Consider the following 19,128-nt stretch of genomic DNA (forward strand, 5'->3'; position numbering starts at 1 on the left):
ATGCAAGGCCTCTCAGACATCCTAAGTTTCTTCCAAAATGGCAGAAAAATATTGGAGCTGTACAAATCATATTATCTCAACAACTGGCAGATGTTCAAGTGCAAAATATCCTAGTTTTAACAGTTAAAAATATTCTTGTTAGAGCTTTTCTGGCTGGAAAAACAGGCTTCATTTTTGGCTTCCCCAGGTGCTACCTTGTTCTTTGTTGTTGACCTTCATCCTGAGGTTCACATAGGTGCAAGCTGGTCCATTTAGTGGGGCCCGAGGGGCTGAAGATCCCTTTACAATGGTTAATTCCAAGTCTGAACCCTTCAGCTGCAAAAAAAAAAAAAAAAGAAAAAAAAAGAAAACAGGAAAAAAAGAGCATTAAAGAGGGAGACAGAGGATGACAGGTGTTCTTAAATCAGAAATATAAATTCTGCAAAAAAATGCCATCATGAGAGGGTCCTATGAACATACTTGGCACAGTATTGGTACTACTTGGTATATTTCATGAATCTTAAGCAAGTGCAGTTGCCCTTGCCTTAGCACTTCCAGGTATACTTGGTATAGAATTTCACACCAAATGATCATTCACACTTGAAATACTAAACTTCAACTGAACGTGTATCATGGCAGAGGAAACAATAACCCAACTTGTCTTCAAGTATACCTGAGTCTTTTCCTCTATGATGACACTGGCAGTGTTGGGGACAGGGAAGGGCAGAAGTGGAGCCTTGGTGGTACCCAGGATAAAGTCAGTGTGAGCCTTGACCACAGAGTCCAAGTACTCCCCCTCTGGCTGGCAGCGGTAGTACACAGTTATCTCATCTGATGGCACCAAATGGGCCTAAGGCAAGAGATTGAGAGAGAGGTAGAATGTTTTATGTAAACATATATCAAGCGCTGCATTTTTCAGAAACTAAGGGAAGTGGTCTGTTTTCACGGCATCAAAGGATGTGGATCAAAAAAAAAAAAAAAAAAAAAAGATGACAAGCCAAAAGTGTGTGAATATGCTAAAAGTACTGCTTGAATAATATTTCAAACAATAACACAAAATAATGTGCAATTTGATTTCAAAAACCTGTTATCGGATTAATAATAATGATTGCCAAGGACACAAAGACTTACAATTTAGCGACAAGTAACTCTCTTCAAAGCATTTTTCTCTTTTATAAGAAAATGAAATCTGGAAGAAGCAATTACTGGAAAGAGGGAAGAAAGGGGATATAGGATAAACAAAATGGAAGGGCGAACAAACGAAGAGAAGGGTAGGGATTAAAAAGCAGAAAACAGTACAAGAACAAATAAAGGCAGAAGGGAACAAGGGGAGATTTTTTTATTGGATGAGAGCCCATCTATTTTGGCGATGTGTACTGCCAGCTTCCTCTAACCTTGACACATTCAAACACATTGATCTCATCCTAATCTGCAGTGTGCAGGTGTGCGCACGTGTGCACAGCCACACACACATATTTTGACTGTGTATTTCACACACACACACACACACACACACACACACACACACACACACACACACACACACACACACACACACACAATTGCAGTATGTGGCTCAAGGGCAGAGGAATAACGTTAACTAGATACAGAGGAGGAGTCAATCAATGGAGGAAGGTTTATAGGCTTTTCTTGCCAAGTCAAGGTACTGACCCTACCCTGAAGGGACCAGTACAATGTGTGCATGTGTGTGTGTATGTGCGTGTGTGTGTGTGTACACTACAGCTACAGAAAACTCCAGATTGTGAGCAGCTCAATAAAAAAAAAGGAAATGCTGACCTCTGTTTCTCAACTGTGCATATGCTCACAAACAAAACACCAACACCCACATAAACACTGGTAAAGACACACATACACCCACAAACTACTACAAAACATGTCAAAGAATTGTTAAAAATTAATTCCCATCCCTGGGGTGGAAAATTCCTAACAGATCTCAGTTTGAAATAACTGGAGGAATTTAGTTTGGCCAGGAGCCAGTGCACACCACTGCTATAGGGGGACGGAAAAACTGTTTGTTGCTTGTGAAAACAAGGGGCTGTTGGCTAATCCGTCTTTACTCCCCTGACCACTTCAAAGCTCCAACATTAGAATCTGAAAGGGGCCAGACTGTAATTAAGCTTCCATTAAGCCTTCCTTATGATGGAGAAACTTCTAACTGTGACGCTGCAGTGGAAAGATTTCAAAACTGCCCTCACAAAATTAGCATGAGACATAAAGACGAAGGTGAGGGGGGGGGGCATCAAAGGGAGGGTAATATAACAAAATACTGAAAATCTTCTTCATTGAAGGGCTGCATCTAACAATTCGTTTCATTATTGATTACTCTGGCTATTGTTTTATTTTCCAAATAATCAATCAATAGTTTATAAATAAGTTTAAAAAAAAATCAAAAAAGAGTGAAAAATGCTTTTTGCAGTCTCCCAGAACGTCTTCAAACTATTTTTTTGTGGGACCAGTGGTGCAGTATGGGACCCAATATCGGACCAAATGTAATAAGAGGTTAACAGTCAAGTAATATGAGTGAATACATCAATGAGAGTGTAAAAAGAAAGATTTACAATTTTCCTTTAACACCAATCGGTTGGTAAAATCAACTTATCTTTCACTAACTCATTTTATTTTTCCAACTCATTGATTTTCCTGCTTTTTGGTTCTGGCACATTTTCAATAATTTATCTATTCGCTGTTTTCCTTTTGCAAAATTTCTCAATTTTCTCTCTACATTTTCAATTTTCCTAATCCATATATGATAATGAAATAGGTCTGACTGTAATACCGTTTGGCATTTTTGCTTCCTAAATTACTAAAATGATTAAATTAAAATGGTTGTAGATTAATTTTCAGCTGCTGGACTAATTGACTAATAAATTTTCAGCGCTACTATCTTTATAAGAATATATTCAGGCAGTGAGTGTGGTTAAGTATACGGGCAGGATGACAGTGGTAAAGGTTTAAAAAGACAAAAATAGTGTTTTTTACAGATGCCAAACAAGGGAAACCTTGTCAAAAACTTTTTGTGTTTTCTGCTGGAGAGACAATATTTTGCTGTGTACTTCCTGTTCTAGATGCATAGTGTCACAAGTGTCTAACAGGAGTGGATGCACATGTCACCATCAATCCTTAAAATACCACACAGAGACAAGCTAACATTGGTTTCTTTTTTTTTTCCTTTCACACTGTGTCATGTTCCTTCTCTTTTGCAGTCAATTTCCATTCCCCTGCTTTACTGTTATTACTCACTATACAAGCAACAGCCATGGAAAATATTTCATCTTCAAGTACAACTCAAGCATACTTCCTTAGTGGCATGTTTTGCTCACCCTGGCACAGCCCTGATTACATATATTGGCAAACTGTTTCAGCTATGTCAGATTCTTTTCATTACACACTGGATTGCAAAATTCAGTAGTGGTATGTTATGTGTCACTCTTGTTTTCAGAGCTAGTAGTGCTCCTGAAATAATTGCCCCACCTTCTTGCGTAGTTTCTGAATGCGGTTGATGACCTCTCGGGCAACACCCTCATCCACCATGGACTGGTCTGGGGTGACATCCAACAGCACCAGGACCTGAGAGACAATCCAGGAGAAGAGGAGAGTGTAAGATTAAAGATTAATGATGAGACAATTTGACACTGAATTGTTCTGATGTTTCTGACATGGTATTCTGCTAATTTTGACAAAAAAAGACTGCCTCATATGCAACCATCAGTTTATTTACATCTCTAAATCTGAACGTTTGATAATGTAATCTATATATGTCAACAAAATTCCATGTCAAATGTATAGATTCCTGGCAATTAATTACTCATAATGCTTAAAATTCAAGATTGTTTCCTAATGTATTCATACTTGATTGATATTTGAACACAAAGAAATATTGAGTACCGAGGCAAATTGTAAAAAAAAAAACAAAAAAAACAAAAACAAAAAAAAATCCTTTTTTTTTTTTTTTTTTTTTTTGAGCTTTTTGCCTTTACTAGACAGTAGACAGCCTGGAGTTAGAAAGGAAACAGAAGAGAAGAAAGAGAAAGAGGGGTAAAGCATGCAACAAAGGATCCTCAGCCAGGAACTGAACTGTGGACATTTTGGTCATAATGTACAAGCCTTTAAGCCACCAGATGCCCTGAGACTTTTATTTTTAAATTGTTTCAATATCCGGTTTCTTTTAAATATTTTCCTGTTATTGTAACATGCTTAGGGGGAGTTTTAAAACCAACAAAGTTTAATTTACTCTGATCATGCACTCCCCACAATTACTCCAATAGGCGGAGGAAGGCAGTATTTCACATGACATAGAGATGTTATGGTAGTATTCACCCTCTGATATCATGAGTTTACAGTAGCTGCTGAACCACCCAGACTCCTTCAACTCAGTGGGACTAACTATTCATGTGAGAAAGCAGATTAACACCCAGAGATGTCAAGAGCAACCTTAAAGAAATCTATCTTATATGTCTTACACTGTTGTCCAAATATGTATAATGTGAAAAACAAAACGACCAACCAAGCAGCAATAATGACAATATTGTTGTCTGTGTGAGTCATTAAAGTGAAATGTGCAGGGCTGAGCTGCTGCCAGCCCTGCCATGGGAAGTAGGAGGGAAAGAGATGACAGAGGGTGACAGAGAAAAGTACACAAAGGCAACAGAGAAACAGAATAAGAGAGAGAGAGAGAGAGCCAGACAGATGGGAGCTGGAGAGTCAGTGCGAGTGAACGAGAGTAACAGAGAATTAAAAAGCCAGCTCAGTAAACTGGTATTAAGGTGCAGCCGTGTGGCGTGTATACGGTTGGAGGAGCACTGATTAGAGAGGGCCTGTGGGGAAACGTATAGATGCTGGATTCCACTTAGCCGTGAAATGATTTCATACATCATACTCAGAGTAAAGACACATAAATGCATTTATAGTACAAGGCAGCTTGGTGCAGGAGCAGCAGCAGAGCAGCATTTATTTTTTTTAGATCCAGTTACATTACACTTTGTAGCTCAATCTCCACAATAACATTAAGTAATGTAGCAGTAAAGAGAGAGGGAGGGGTGTGTGTGTGGGGGATTTGGGGTGTGGGTGTGCGTCTCTTTACATGTGTGTTAACAAGTGACTAAAATTCTACTTTTTTACTAATATTAGCATGTTTTTTAAGTGGATAAAAAAAGCTAAAAATTTGTCATAAAATATGTACCGTTCTTCAGTAAAAAAACTACCAGGTTAATAGAACAGTCCCACCTTTTTTGCTGAGAGTTAAAAACACAGTATGCAACTTCAGCTGCTAGGGGTCTCTCAATCAAAACAATTACAAAAGATGGCATTGGGTGACGACGAAATAGCGTGGGATCATGGGAGTTGTCTTCACCACCATTGCCTCAGTGTCAGTCATTCAAGAGGTTTTTACCTGGAGCTGAATTATCTACAGAGGTCTCCTCCTCTCCAAAATAAACAGACCCTGTGATTATAACTGTTAAAAGCACTAAAGTCAGTGTTTCACTAACGCTGTGTGGTGGACACAGGACATCAGGGTAGGGTTGGGAGCTAAGACTGTTAATCTAACTAACTGTTAAGTAATGAACCAGACGATCGGGATGTTTTTACAGGCAGTTCAAAATTATCTCCATAACAAAAGGATATAAAATCTGGATAGTGGAGTGATCCAATAGCTGACTGGTAAGGATGCACGCCACCTAGCCACTAATCCACCAAGCAGGCAAGTCCCAGCTGGGACTCTTTACTGCACGTCATTCCCCTTCTCTCTCTTTACTGGTTCTTAACAACAGCTGATGTCTGATGACTAAATGCTTTCATCCACTTAAAATATATAGATGAAAACAACCAAGGTTCAAAAGGTGTATCTTAAAATGTGGCTTAAAACAGGATAAAATTCAAATTTAAGCTTCTGATAAGCAACCGCAAGACTTTTTTTTTCCTCAATCTTAATTGAAAAAATTTAGGGGAACCACAACACTGAAACATGCACATAGGGCATATGATGTCATTGACGGGGGACGAAATGAAACGGATGCTTACCACGATTAAAATCACTATTTCTCTGGTTTGAAAATTGCTGGAAACATTTGGGACAGTGTAAGTACATCATTCAAAAATACATAACATAGGTGTAGTCATTTTTAGACATTTTAATGTGCAAAACTTAAATTTTATAACAATAAATGAGAAGAATGATGTATATCTCTACACTAACTATGAAAATACGTCCAGGAGATAATTTGTGTAGCTTGGCTCTTGGTTTGTGTTCAGACTAAACATAATACAATGTGTTAATTTGAGAGGTTCAGAGTGATGGTTGGCAGATTTTGTTACCAATGGATATAGTTAGGCTTGCTATTCTCTCTGCTTCCAGTCTTTATACTAAGCTAAGCTAACTGGCTCCTGGCTATAGCTTCTTATTGATGTTATGGCAGTGGTATAAACCCTCTGCTCTAACTCTTGGCAAGAAAACAAATGAGCATTTTTCCAAAATGTTCAACCTTTGCTTAAATAAAAGGAGTGGTTGGCGCTTAAAATTATTCATATTAAAAACGGCCAATTAGTTTCAATTCTGTCACTTAGTTTCATGGAGGGGGCATTTTTGTTCATTGTGATGTTGAATTTGCATGCAGAGTAAATTTATTTAACTCATGTATCTAATGGGAACACAACTGTGTTGAAATTTAGAGTGGAGTGTACCTGTGAGTCTGAGTGCGCTTCATACTGTGCAGCTGAGTCTGAGCTCTGGTTGAAGGTGTACATTAGTCTCAGGTCCTCCTCATGAAGCTCGTGGCCATCCACCATGATGGACCCTTAAAATAATCCACAGCAATAAGACAACATCAATAACTGCAGTTATTGCCATGAACAATAAAATCACAATCATCGTAATAAAATAACGATGACTGCATAAAATAACATTCATCAATTCAAGATTTAAACCATACTTAATATACACTCATTAAAAACTGTTTATTTTCACAAATACTAAAATTCTTGAGTCTTGAGTAATGGCTAAAAAAAGTGTCTTATGAGGTCACTGTGACCTTGACCTTTGACCACCAATATCTAATCAGTTCAGTTGAGTCCAAGTGGACATTTTCACCAAATTTGAAGAAATTTCCTCAAGGCGTTACAGAGATATTGTGTTCACAAGACCAAAACCACTTTTGTTGACATCAGTGTGACCTTGACCTTTTACCACCAAAGTCTAATCAGCTTGTTGCTGAGTCTAAGTGCCAAATTTGAAGGGATTCCCTTGAGGAGCTCTTGAGATATTGCGTTCCCAAGGCCAAAATCATGTTTTGTGAGATCCCTGTGACCTTGACCTTTGAGCTTTAGCCACTAAAAACCTTATCAGTTCGTCCTTTAGTCCTTGTGAACCTTTGTGCCAAATTTGAAGAAGTTCCGTCGAGGCGTTACCGAGATATCGTGTCCACAAGAATGGGACGGATGGACAGACGGACAGACGGGGAGGCAGACAACCCGAAAACAATATGACTCCAGCCCTGACTGTTGCCAGTGGGAGGCATAACAATGCAGACCTGTGTCAAGCAGTATTTGTGAATTTTAATAACAGTCAATGGATAATTTATGAGAGAATGAAAAGCTATGGCATCATGCTTACTGATGCCCATTATGATTAAATCAATGACAATAAAACAATTAAGCTCCCCATTATCCTACTAATCAAATATTGAATAAATTCCCAACTGATTGTGTGAAATTATTCTATTTGGTGGGGTTCATCTCCTGAGAAGGATTCTAGAAAAGGTTTCAATTACACTCAATAGTATCAAATAGTGCTCTGACTTGCATGCAGACTGAGGCTTTGTTTTGATTTAGCTGGGGTCTGGACTGGTATTTGCCAGCATTTTAAGATTTCTTACATTACTGTCTTCCCAGCCACATCCACATGAGATCTGAGGATTTAAACAATACAGCAAACCCCATCCAGTTAGGTTTATATCTCCATTTTGCCAGTGGCAGCAATTACCCACGTCTGTGTTCTGACTAAAAACCATGACCAAGTTCTGTTCTCCTCTTCACTTCTCCACACCCGGAGGCTGGGTGAAACAGTCACTCCAAACCCCTCTAATCCTAGATTTCCACACTTTGATTTCCTGTGTCCCTCCCTGCTTCTCTGCTCCACCTTCTCCCTGAACCTCCTTTCTTCTACCCCATCAAAATGATGAGATCAAAGGTACAGGTAAGGAATAATGAGTAATACAACCAATAGCCATGAACCAACAAATAGTTTCTTACCAAATTACCACCCTTCTAGTCTAAATTGGTACAGGGTTTTGGATTCTGCAGTGAGAAATTGCTCAAAAGGTTAAAATTAGGCTCTCAACTGAATGTGAGCTGTTACCAGATTGTTATTTTCTCCAGCCTTTTATAACCTTTCCCCAAGTTCTTCTAAATTTTGTACAACAAAAACAAAGGTAAGTGCTGAATTATACAGTTGAGCATCTTAAAAATGGGCTTTGTACAGTCACTCACCTTTGCTTTCAGTTTAATGAACTGTAACCTGGTGCTGCTGTACACAATTTCATCTGTAAGTTTCCCCTCCATCATTTTTCCACCATCCTCTACAACATCTATCACTTTCCTTCCATCGCTCATCCTTATTTTTTCCTTCCAATTGGCCAGACTTCAAACATCCAAGTGATTGGAAATGTTAAGTTCCCACAGCCCAGCTGACCTCCACTGCTTCCTTCCCCAGAGACTCGAGGAGCTCTCCTCGTCTTTCTATAATTGGAGAGACAAGATACCTTGCACTGCTTTGATCCACACTCGAGCTCTGATTATAGTTTCAGAGGGGTTAGGGTTTGCATTCTGAGGATAAACTGGTGGTCTGCTGGTTTTATTACAAGGATTCATAGTTTACTTACTGTTCAAAATTGTGTCAAAGTGCATGTTGTGCATATTGTGTCAAAGTGTTACACATTTGGACCATTGTTGCATATTGTGTCAAAGTAGCACTTTGACACAATACGCAACAATGGTGCAAACATGTTTAAAATCCTATTGCTAACCAAGTGCTCTTCACCAATTCATTGTCTGGTAAATAACATCACTGCCTGTTCATTCATATATTATATGGTAATTGTGGGAGAGAACAAATCTTTTTAGTAAATAATGACACAAAAAAGGTATACATGCAAACTGTTGAACTACATTAGACTGTGATGTATAGCTAAAACATTTTTGTCATGTAACTCCCCATGTATGAGTTTAGGATTTGGGTTCATATATTTTGCACACACAGCCATACCTGTCTTCTGGAAGGCCTCTAGCTGTTCACTGGTGAGCTCCTTAATAGAAGCAGTGATGGCTTTGAAGGCCCCCTTTAGTCTCTTTCCCAGCACCATGTGGTCTGGCTCGGCTCTCAGACGGATGCCGTACTTGTCCTTGTCCGTTGACAGTGTCAACTGTCGCACATTAAGCTCCTGGAGGATGAAAAACAGACACACATTATGTCTTGTAGAAGGTGAAGTCAGTGTCTTGCAGTATCCTGTAGAGAGAATGAAAATATAAGTATAGACAAAAACTAGGATTTAAGGCATCACAAAAAGTGAAAGAAAATAAATGCTTCAAAAATAAACAAAACTATGACGGGCAAAGATAACAAAAGAAAAATGAAACCAGAAAGCTGCTTTCATTTCAGTATTTAAAGTCAAGTAGAGCCCATGTTTTCCTGTTATTGAGCTGAACTGTTACATGCCCAAAAAAATATGTAATGAAAGTTCTCCTGCTCTGACAACTGGCAAGGTCTGCTTTTGATTACTTAAAACCTCAAAAGTTCATCCTGCAACAAAAACCTTGTAAGTGAGATGGTCAAAATTCAGTTTTCAATTATCTTTCCACCGGCTTATTAGAAAGAAATTCAATCTAACACTAAAAAGCTAATTGAAAATTAAATTACAACCTCAATACAATTTAACATAAAAGTTTACAAAAAGTGTAATAAAAAATAAAATTTTAATTGCCCCTGGCATGCGCTGTAAAGGGCGAATCAAAAATTGATTGAGTCATACACTAAAGAGTAAGTCAGCCATGAAATCAACCAGTCAGTAAGTCAGTTAGTCTTTAAAGCTCCAATAAGCCATTCCTTCTACTCAGTCCCTATATTTCTGCCTTTCATTCTAAATGGATAGAGAAATCTGTGATCCAGTCATATCTGGTGAAGCAACAGAGAGATACTAAATTTATGTATTCTGACACCCACTGTGGTCTGCCATGCACAGCTCCTTTCAGTCAATCACACTGAAAAGTTGAGGCCTGTGTTTGAGACTGAGTTTGAGCATAGTTGACTTTCTGACAGAAAGCACAGATATGCTACTGTAGTGGGCTGAGTAAGGGCAGTGTGGAGTTGAAAAAAGCAGCTCAAACTTCTGTTTGGAGCTTAGCTGGGTTATATAAAGTAGGACTGAATCAATGCAACAGTCCACAAAAATAACCTTTTTTTTTTATCTCGAGGGCACATTTGGCTTTGTGTGTACGTGTGTGTGATGATGATGACTTAGAGCATTACAATGAATCCAGGCCTCCGTCAACTCAAACTCATTGGCTATTTAACAGAGCAGCAGATCGTGTACCCATTAACAAGCATCTGCCAAGCAAAGCTGACCAAAGCTAAAATTTACATGGCCATTGAGCATCGACAGCCAAATCCCATTTGCACCTCACCTCTTCCCTCCGAAATTCATGTTTTCCTTCAAGAAATGGACAACAAAAACGTTTTCATCACCATTCAAAATGTACACTTGCTTGATGTGAAATGCTAAGCTGCTGTGTCCTTATGTTTTTGCAAGATTTTCATGTTGCTGAGTGCAACGTCAGAAACTTCAGCCACAAAAATGCCCTTGAAATATGCCAATAATAGTACTGGTGCCAGTAGTATCCACTACTCCATGTATCCCAACAGGCAATTCTGACAGGTCCTAAGTTAAGCTAGCCACTTTGTAACATCTTAAAAAAGTCAAATGTAAAACTATTATTACTTCAGACAAGCTGTAAAAGCCTTATCAAAAATTTTTATTCACTCAGAGAGCAGTCAGCCATGAATCAACAAGCCAGCCAGCCAGTTGATGTTGACAATAACAGTAAAAATTAAAATGTAATATTTGACTATAAAATAATGCTCATATAGAGGTTTGGAAAGGGCAGCAGCCCTGGGACAACAGAATTTGATGAATTATTGTTGATTCTGTGTCCAGGCAGTGCATGTTTAAGTAGGAATTTAAGTGAAAGTAACAGTAAAAAGGTGAATTCAGATTTAATTAACTGAAACTGGATCACACATATTGTAAGGGGAGTTCGAAGGTTCCTCTCTGGGTTGCAGGTCTATAACTGCTCTCAATTCTGATCAAATAAACCTTGTTTACTGGAGGGAAGCGAGAAGCCAGCAAGGTTAAATGTTTCCCCCACCAGAAGTGAAACAGAGTGAGAGATAAAAAGTGGCCTGAACTAAGATAAAGCTTGGAGGAAGCAACAGAAGGTTGCAAAATAAATCCTTTTCCCACGTAAACCTTGATCCGTAAAGGTTCTGTCAATTTTCCTGGTCAGTGTGATCCATCTAATACACATCAGTACTTTCTCAGCTTGGGATCTACTAAGATTTCATGAAATAGAAATAGATACAACACTCCTGCAAAGGTGACAATGTTCTCACTCAAGACAGGAGCAGGAATATTGGAGTCAGCCATGCAACAGCACTCACATCTTGAGCTTTGTTACTGGAAAATCAAACCCACAGAGAAAAGGGATGGGGTAAATTTAAAGGTTTCCTGCACTTAGAAGCTATGGCAATTACACTGGCTAATGTCTGAGTGGTCATTTTTCCAACTTCCTTGAACAACACTTGAATGAACTCTGCACAGGTGTACAGTGCATGTTACTTCTGGTAAAAACATTATATAATACACACTGAGGATTGCAGATGTCCAGTGCTCATTGAAAAACAATGTCCATTTAAGAAATGCACTGGATGTCTGAATAGCAAAAAGCCTTCACCTTACTCTGAAAACTGAACTCAGTAATTTTGGGAACTGTATGTGTGACAAGTGCGAGGAGATGAAGAACTATGATGATGCATATCATTACTGTCACTATGCACACAAGTACACAAACAGATTAACAGCAAAAAATGTTCACTGAATTAGGGGAAAAAAACATAATTTTTGCATTTGCACTCTGTATTTGATGAGGTGTTTGTGTGTGTTGTAACTGGAGTAGATCAAAGGTGTAACCATTTTCCAAGGCATCTGCTCCACCTGCTTTTTAAATTAACCAGATACAGAAATTTCAACCACAGCTGAAGATACAAAGAGCAGATGAAGATGAAGACGTATCTTCATCCCATCAACCAAGTCAAGATACAATATCTAGGGGATGTTTCTCTTAACCTCTTTACCAGCAGACCAACAACTTTCATAGGAAAAATGAGAGAAAGATGGTCCTTTACCAGAGCATTAAATGTTTAATTATCACACAACATATGCAAAGGGTAGTCTTGGTGAAAAATAAATAAATACATAAATAAAATAAAAATATAGAAGACAATTTACTTACCTCCAGGATGTATTTCTGCAGGGACTGGATGTCTTTCAGAGCCTCTGGATCCTGGTGAATAACTACCACCTCCTTCAATGGGTACTGAAATACACATAATTAACATGACAACCCCACCTACAACACACTAGACCTGGTGCACTTATATCAGAAACGAGACACAGTTAAGGCTACAGAAAACCCAATTTTGAATTTGCAATTACACAAGATTAAGATAAGAAGTTTAAAATGCCCCACCACAGTACACAGAATATATACATACATTTAAAAACAATAGAATTGTAGCTCTTCTTTCCTATAGTTTTTAATTCACTGAAACTTGAACGCTAGAGTGTATGAGTGAACAGAGTAAAGTTGATGATTCACCTTGACGGGCAGGGTCTTCCTGTCTCGGATCACTCTGCCCAGCTCAATCACAGACTGCATCTGAGAGACAGCACTCTCAATGCGCTTGTCAATCAAACTCTCCCTGAAAAACAGACACAAAAATAAAGAAAATCACCATATCACCATATTATGAGTTGTGTTACCATGTCTACCACATCACAGCACTGACAATGAGTGAGTGAGAGAGAGAATGAATTGAAGGTTGTAAGTGTCAAACAAAACTATAATTAGCTGGGCTTTGGTAATTTCAGCTAATTGCAAGGGTGCTATATGACCTTGTCCCCTTCTTGTAATAAGAACATTATTCAAAACAACTCATCTTCTTGGGATAGTTATTCAATATTCTGTGAAATTCTGAACAATTTCAGGGCACAGTTTGGGGGCGCAGGTGCATTTTTACAGGGAACAGATCTCACCATCTTCTAGTTAATGGGGATTTAGAAATTCAAATGTCTCTTCTATTGAGGAAAATTAATAATAGTGCGTGACAAGGTTAGTACCACAAATCTTAACGAAGACAGAGTTCAGAGCCATCAGTGTAAACTCTGGAACATCCACTAATAAGGTAAACTGAGACTTCCACCTCCGGATTCAAATTGCACAGCCACTGATAATCATGCATAATAGCGATATTAGCCCTAACTGTCTGCAGGAACCTAGACTCTGTGTGTGTGTGTGTCTGTGGTGTGTGTACTTGTTCATTTATTCCTGCAGTGTGCTTCCCCCTGTGTGCATACAACACTGGAGTAAAATGACAGAGGAGAGGATGCCAGGGACAGCCAGTCATTTAATGAGCTGATTGAGAAGCAGCTGTTCCCACCGCCTGATTGGTGGCTGACCTTTGGGAGGAGGGTGAAGTAGTCCCATTCGACAACAGGAGGGACAGGCGGCTAATAAAGCGGCAGCGCTGAGTGCTGTCCAAGTGACAGAGGAGATTATATGAACCATTACACAAACTATTTTCCTTATGCTAAAATCAAATGGATATTTAATCATGTCAGAACTTTTTTAGAGTTAAAAGATGATGCAATTAAGTTTGGGCAATTAAAAATTTCCTCCAAGGCATTAACAAAACCGATCAGCACATTTCACTGAGGTAATTGAAGTGAAAGGGGTGAAATGATCATATTTTGTGAGCAGCATCCATTTCCAGGGCTGACAATCAAGGCAAACCCTGTGCAGTTCTGTCTCTGGAGGCCTAGAAAGATATCAAAAGTTTTTACACTAAAAATACAAACAGGGTTCGGCTAATTCTTAGAGAAGATGGTACTGAGGTTAAAGCAGACTGTGCACAAGAAATTCTATTTCTTTCTCCTTATCAGATGACTGGGTTGTTGGTTGGAACTGACTTTGTGCCAGTGTGGAAAATGCATCATCTCTGATTCACTTTTATCATGCAGAAACAAAGAGCTGTGAACTGCATTTGACACATGAGCAGACAGAGAAAATCTGCTCAGAAGGAAACCTTTATCTGGAGAAAGCAATTGATCCATTAAAATAACACTTATAATAGTTATTAAAATCATAAAATGCTTTTCTAAATTACAATGACAGGAGAGGAGTAGTTTATAAAAGAGGATAAGCTTGAAAAAAAAAGGAATCTCAGATGAAGATGAAGCTGACGAACAGCAGGAATGAAGAGAAGAAACTGTTTTAAGACATAAAGAGAGCAGCTGCCTCTGAAGGCTGACAAGGATCTAGAAACTGCTGTGGACACTCAAGCTTCAAAAGCTTCTATTCCGAGGAGTTCAGAGTGCGATACGTTCAGGGTGAAGTAAGGCCACACAGTCTGGCTGAACGTGATTAGGCTTTGGTTCAGCAGTGGATATCCTGTGAGAAAATGGAGCTAAAACAAGTATGGCAGGGGGTGGGGGGGTTTACTGTGTGAGCTACAGGAAGACTATGAGGCAAGAACAGCAGTTTTTAAAATCAAATTACCCTTGTTTCATTCACTTAGTTAAAACCCTGCTTTGGTAAGGGTTTGCTCTGCTGAAGTGTACTTCAACAAGACAGACACTAGATCCAGGGGTGTCGTGAGAAAAACCAAAATGAAAACTGTTATTACTAAAAACAGGGTTTCATTCAAGAGTTGGTCAGTGGAGGTGGTAAGTGTTGCCCATCCCAACTGGCTTATGATAGTCAAATTAACTTCAGCCTGGTTTGTCTTGACTTTTCCCACTTGTGAAAACTTCTGCAACATTTGAGTTGCGTTTTTTAAAAGAAAGCTGTCATATAAATTAGGTTTATTATTGCTAATATTCATGTGACGTGCTGCTTTGAATATTTACTGCAAAGCAAACACAGCAAGTCACCTGCCGAGCTGAATCAGACCAATCCTGATCCAGTGATGAATTTAATTATTAGATAATGGTTTCAACAATAAACAGTTGCCTCACTTCTTAAAAATGTTGCCTTGACTTTGTGACTTAACAATTCTGCATGTTTTTCACTAAATGCAATCATTTCTTCCTATTATTTAGTAGGTGCCTTTTATTTCAAGCAAGGTTCCTCCACTATGAAACACTTCAGGAAACTGTTTGAAGAACACATACATTTCTTTAAATATTCTGGCTGGATTAAAACAACTGAACAGCTGATTGATTAGCCTTTCGATCAGACTTTTGATCAGCGAAAAGGACGACACTAACTGGAAGGTGGAGAAACTGAACTGTTTCTATACAGACCACAGGATTAAAGATTAGTGGGATTAGGTATCTATGGAGCAAGCGGATTCAGTTCTTCAAGATCAGGGCATCATGTTATCATGTCAGCTTTGAACAAAAGGCTGTGATGGCAATTATATAGGCATATGGTTGCGTATAGCACCCAGAATTAATATGTGTTTATCTCTATTTTGACCGAACAGTGAAAGGTAATCATCACAACAAAGGGTCTTGATGGTTTTCTTCTCACCACCCCCAAAATATGAAAACTGTGTTTTTTAAACATGCTTTCAAATGGTTTTAGCATAGGTATCCTGAACGCTCTGTCCTGTTGAAGGGAAGCTGGGCACCTGAACCAGGACACTGTCACTGTCTATTTGTGCTTGTGTTTATGTTTTGCTTGTTATATTCTGCCCTGTCAGTGCAGTGTTTCTGTACACCATCTTTGTTGTCTTGTAAATCTGGAAAATATAATTGGAAAAAAAAACTGTATGGAAGTGACACACTGCCCATCACTTTCCTTAGCATGGGTAAAGACCCAGGGTATTTTCACCGAGTTATCAGAAGTTCTGGGCCTAGCATTAAAAGGTCCTCTGTAATTGTAGTGCCATGAAGCAGTCCTTGCTTTATTGAAGAGATTTTTCCAACCTGACTTGGGGCAGCATGAGATAGTGGATGCTGCTGGTGTCCTTCTCATCGACAGAAGTGGGGTCGATGAGGTGACGCAGATTTTGGTACATCATCTCTGTAATGAAGGGTGTGAAGGGAGCCTGGGGGTGGAAAAGAGAAGAAAGCAAGCAGACATAAGAGTAAATACAAGAGAGGAAGATTATTCAAAGCCCTGTACTGTAGTTAATTTACATTTTCTGACATAAAGGCCTAAAAGTCAGAGGCAGCTATAAAATCAGCATACAAAACACATTTTCTGCAGCTTTTTTTCTTTCAATGGTGCAAAAGTTCAAACAGAATTGTGCCACAGTGAGGTTACTTCTAATGTGATTCTCTTCCATTTCAACCATGGCTAATTAATTTGTATAGCTCACAGCTGATCTTCATTGATCTGGGTTAGGCTAACGGCCTCTTAGCGTGCCTCTCGCCTCACATGCAAACATCTTCAATGTGTTATAAATAAAAACTCCTACTGCTCATGCATTATTCATAGTCCTGGCAGCACACACACATACGCACCTCTTCAATACCACCATTATTTCTTTGTGTCTTGCACACACAAAAGCGAAATCTCACCACAAGAAATTTCCCCATACAGTCTCCTTTCTCTCGCAGTCACTCACACACAGGGTCTCACACACAGAAACAGTATGACTCACCATCAGCCTGCACATGGAGAACAGAACACTGAAGAGGGTTTCCAGCGCCCACAGGCAGTCCTCAGTGCCACTCTCTCCCTGCAAAGTTCACACACACGTCAGCATATTCAGTCCTCTTGGAGCAGTGAAAAGATAGAAGTGCCCTGGCAGATAGCAGCGCGTGTATCCCCAGTCCAAGTCAGCCAAAAGTTGACGTGAAGGGCCACAAAGTGACTGCTGTAAAATCTCCAGAGATGGAGGCCATGATGAAGAGATGTACTGATAAATCTTTTGTCCACTGAACTAATCAATAATGTATAAGCTAAACAATACTTAAAAACATACAGGCCATAAAATATGAATTAATTTATGTATAAAGTTACATGGTACTGTTACTCGTGACTGCCACTCCTGTCACTCCATACATTTGGAGATAGAGTCTGAAACCTGCACTTCCCATTTTCATTACATAAAAACAATGTTAACACTAAAAAAAAGCACTAATTAAAAGCTGTCATCTCACCTTCAGGCGGCGTCTGTTGGTCCTGACGTACCAGTTGGTGAGCATGTCCACAAACTTGACCAGTCGAGGCACAACAGTGTAGAGGCGGTAACCTACAGCAAGAAATGACTGTCAGTGTATTTATACAACCTTTATTTAACAGGTAATCTCTCTGACATCAAACCTCTTTTGCGTAACCAGTCTAATGCAATGAATATCGAAACTGGGTGAAAAGGTTGTAGATGGGATGGATTTTCAGTCATTAAACAGTTGTCTTCTGAGTCAGTGTCCATATTAAGTGGGGTTCCTTGAAGAAAAGGGGTGTGTGTGTGTGTGTGTCTTCCTCACCATCCATCTCAGCCTTGAAGAACTGAATGAGGGACTGTGTGAAGGACTGAATCCATTTGTCCATGATGTTGTCACTCTGCTTCATCGTGTTCTCATTGTACAGAAACTGGATCGCATCCTCCTGACACACACAGAACACAAGTTACCATTTTACCTGTTTCATTTTCTGATAAACAGAACAAGGACACACAAAAGCATTGATATGAAACAGCTGAAACCTGCAGCAATTTGGACCTGCACATACAGAAATACTGTCACACACCTACAGGCAAGAAAATAAATTTTTTTTAATAACATATGTTTATGTGTGCGCATGAAGTTGTTCATTTGCAAAATGCTAAATGTAAGATTTGTAGTAGCAGTAGTACTGTAGTGATATTGAACTGATTTGCATATTCTATTTGTTTTTTATCATTAGAATAGCTTGACAACTAGACCATTTCCTAAAGACAGTTTACAGGCTCACTTTTCTGATGATCAAGTGCCTCCAAAGACTTAATGTTGAACTTAGTTATAACTGTTTCGAAAGAGAAATAAATGATAGATTCATTTATAAAATCTTAAAAAACTAAATACAAGTATTTTTATGGCAGCAAGTTGAATTGCAACTGAAGCTGTGACATTCGTAGCCTGAAGGTGGTTCAAGTGGTTCAAACTGCAGCAGAAGTTATTTCCTTTTTCTGAAGGTGGAAGCACTGACAGGTCTGCATCTGCTGCTACTTCCTCCCTGCAGGTTGGCAGATGTAAAACTGCCCATGGCCATTAACTGAGGAACATCCCTATCTGGAGAATCTACAGCCTTTTAAAGCAAAATTCTCACTTAAAAAAAATACTTTCACAGGATAGTTTTGAATATGCAGAGCAGAGAAAATCTAGGGGACAAAAATCCTTGTTTTTCAAACTGCATCCACATATCCAGCCATAAATCAATTGATGACATAGGGACATTAGGGGAATTTATTACCGCAGCTATCGCTACATTATTTGAGGACACCACCACAGAATTCAATTTCCCCCTTTGTATCAATGATTCCCTGATAATTAATTGCGTAATAATGGTAACAAACTGTTGAGCAGTGCTGTGGTTTTTAGACCAGGAATAGCTAAAGGAACATTGTAGGACTGTGAAAATAATGACCTTGTGTTCTGTTCATTACAAACGTACCTTCTGTAACCTTTGTACATTCTGCACCAGGAAGCGATAGGCATTATACCACGGCAGGAAGACATCTTTCAACACGTCCCGCACACCCTCCTCTTTGAAACGCAGGTTCTCTGCTCTCACTACAGGAGAGTTGATGAGGTACAGTCTACAGAAAGAGAGAGAGACAGTGACAGAGTTGGTGTTTTGTGGGTGTGCAGCAGG

General features: G+C 39.1%; 1 protein-coding gene across 1 annotated transcript in view; it reads right to left on the bottom strand.

Moving 5' to 3' along the window:
* Window positions 1-19,128, bottom strand: part of iars1 (isoleucyl-tRNA synthetase 1) — a 55,480-nt gene that overhangs the window by 5,100 nt on the left and 31,252 nt on the right. Inside the window, exons 19-30 of the mRNA XM_071493677.1 lie at window positions 18,928-19,072; window positions 17,763-17,883; window positions 17,436-17,527; window positions 16,934-17,011; window positions 16,254-16,375; window positions 12,922-13,024; window positions 12,556-12,639; window positions 9,257-9,431; window positions 6,679-6,791; window positions 3,472-3,567; window positions 653-829; window positions 195-315 (exon numbers count right to left, since the gene is read on the bottom strand). Of these exons, the coding sequence (XP_071349778.1) occupies window positions 195-315; window positions 653-829; window positions 3,472-3,567; window positions 6,679-6,791; window positions 9,257-9,431; window positions 12,556-12,639; window positions 12,922-13,024; window positions 16,254-16,375; window positions 16,934-17,011; window positions 17,436-17,527; window positions 17,763-17,883; window positions 18,928-19,072 (1,427 nt within the window). The remainder of the gene's footprint in view (window positions 1-194; window positions 316-652; window positions 830-3,471; window positions 3,568-6,678; window positions 6,792-9,256; window positions 9,432-12,555; window positions 12,640-12,921; window positions 13,025-16,253; window positions 16,376-16,933; window positions 17,012-17,435; window positions 17,528-17,762; window positions 17,884-18,927; window positions 19,073-19,128) is intronic.

Source organism: Trachinotus anak, unplaced genomic scaffold (genome assembly GCF_046630095.1).
Source record: "Trachinotus anak isolate AG129_WGS33_773 ecotype Australia unplaced genomic scaffold, CSIRO_AGI_Tana_v1 ptg000013l, whole genome shotgun sequence".
Taxonomy (NCBI): domain Eukaryota; kingdom Metazoa; phylum Chordata; class Actinopteri; order Carangiformes; family Carangidae; genus Trachinotus; species Trachinotus anak.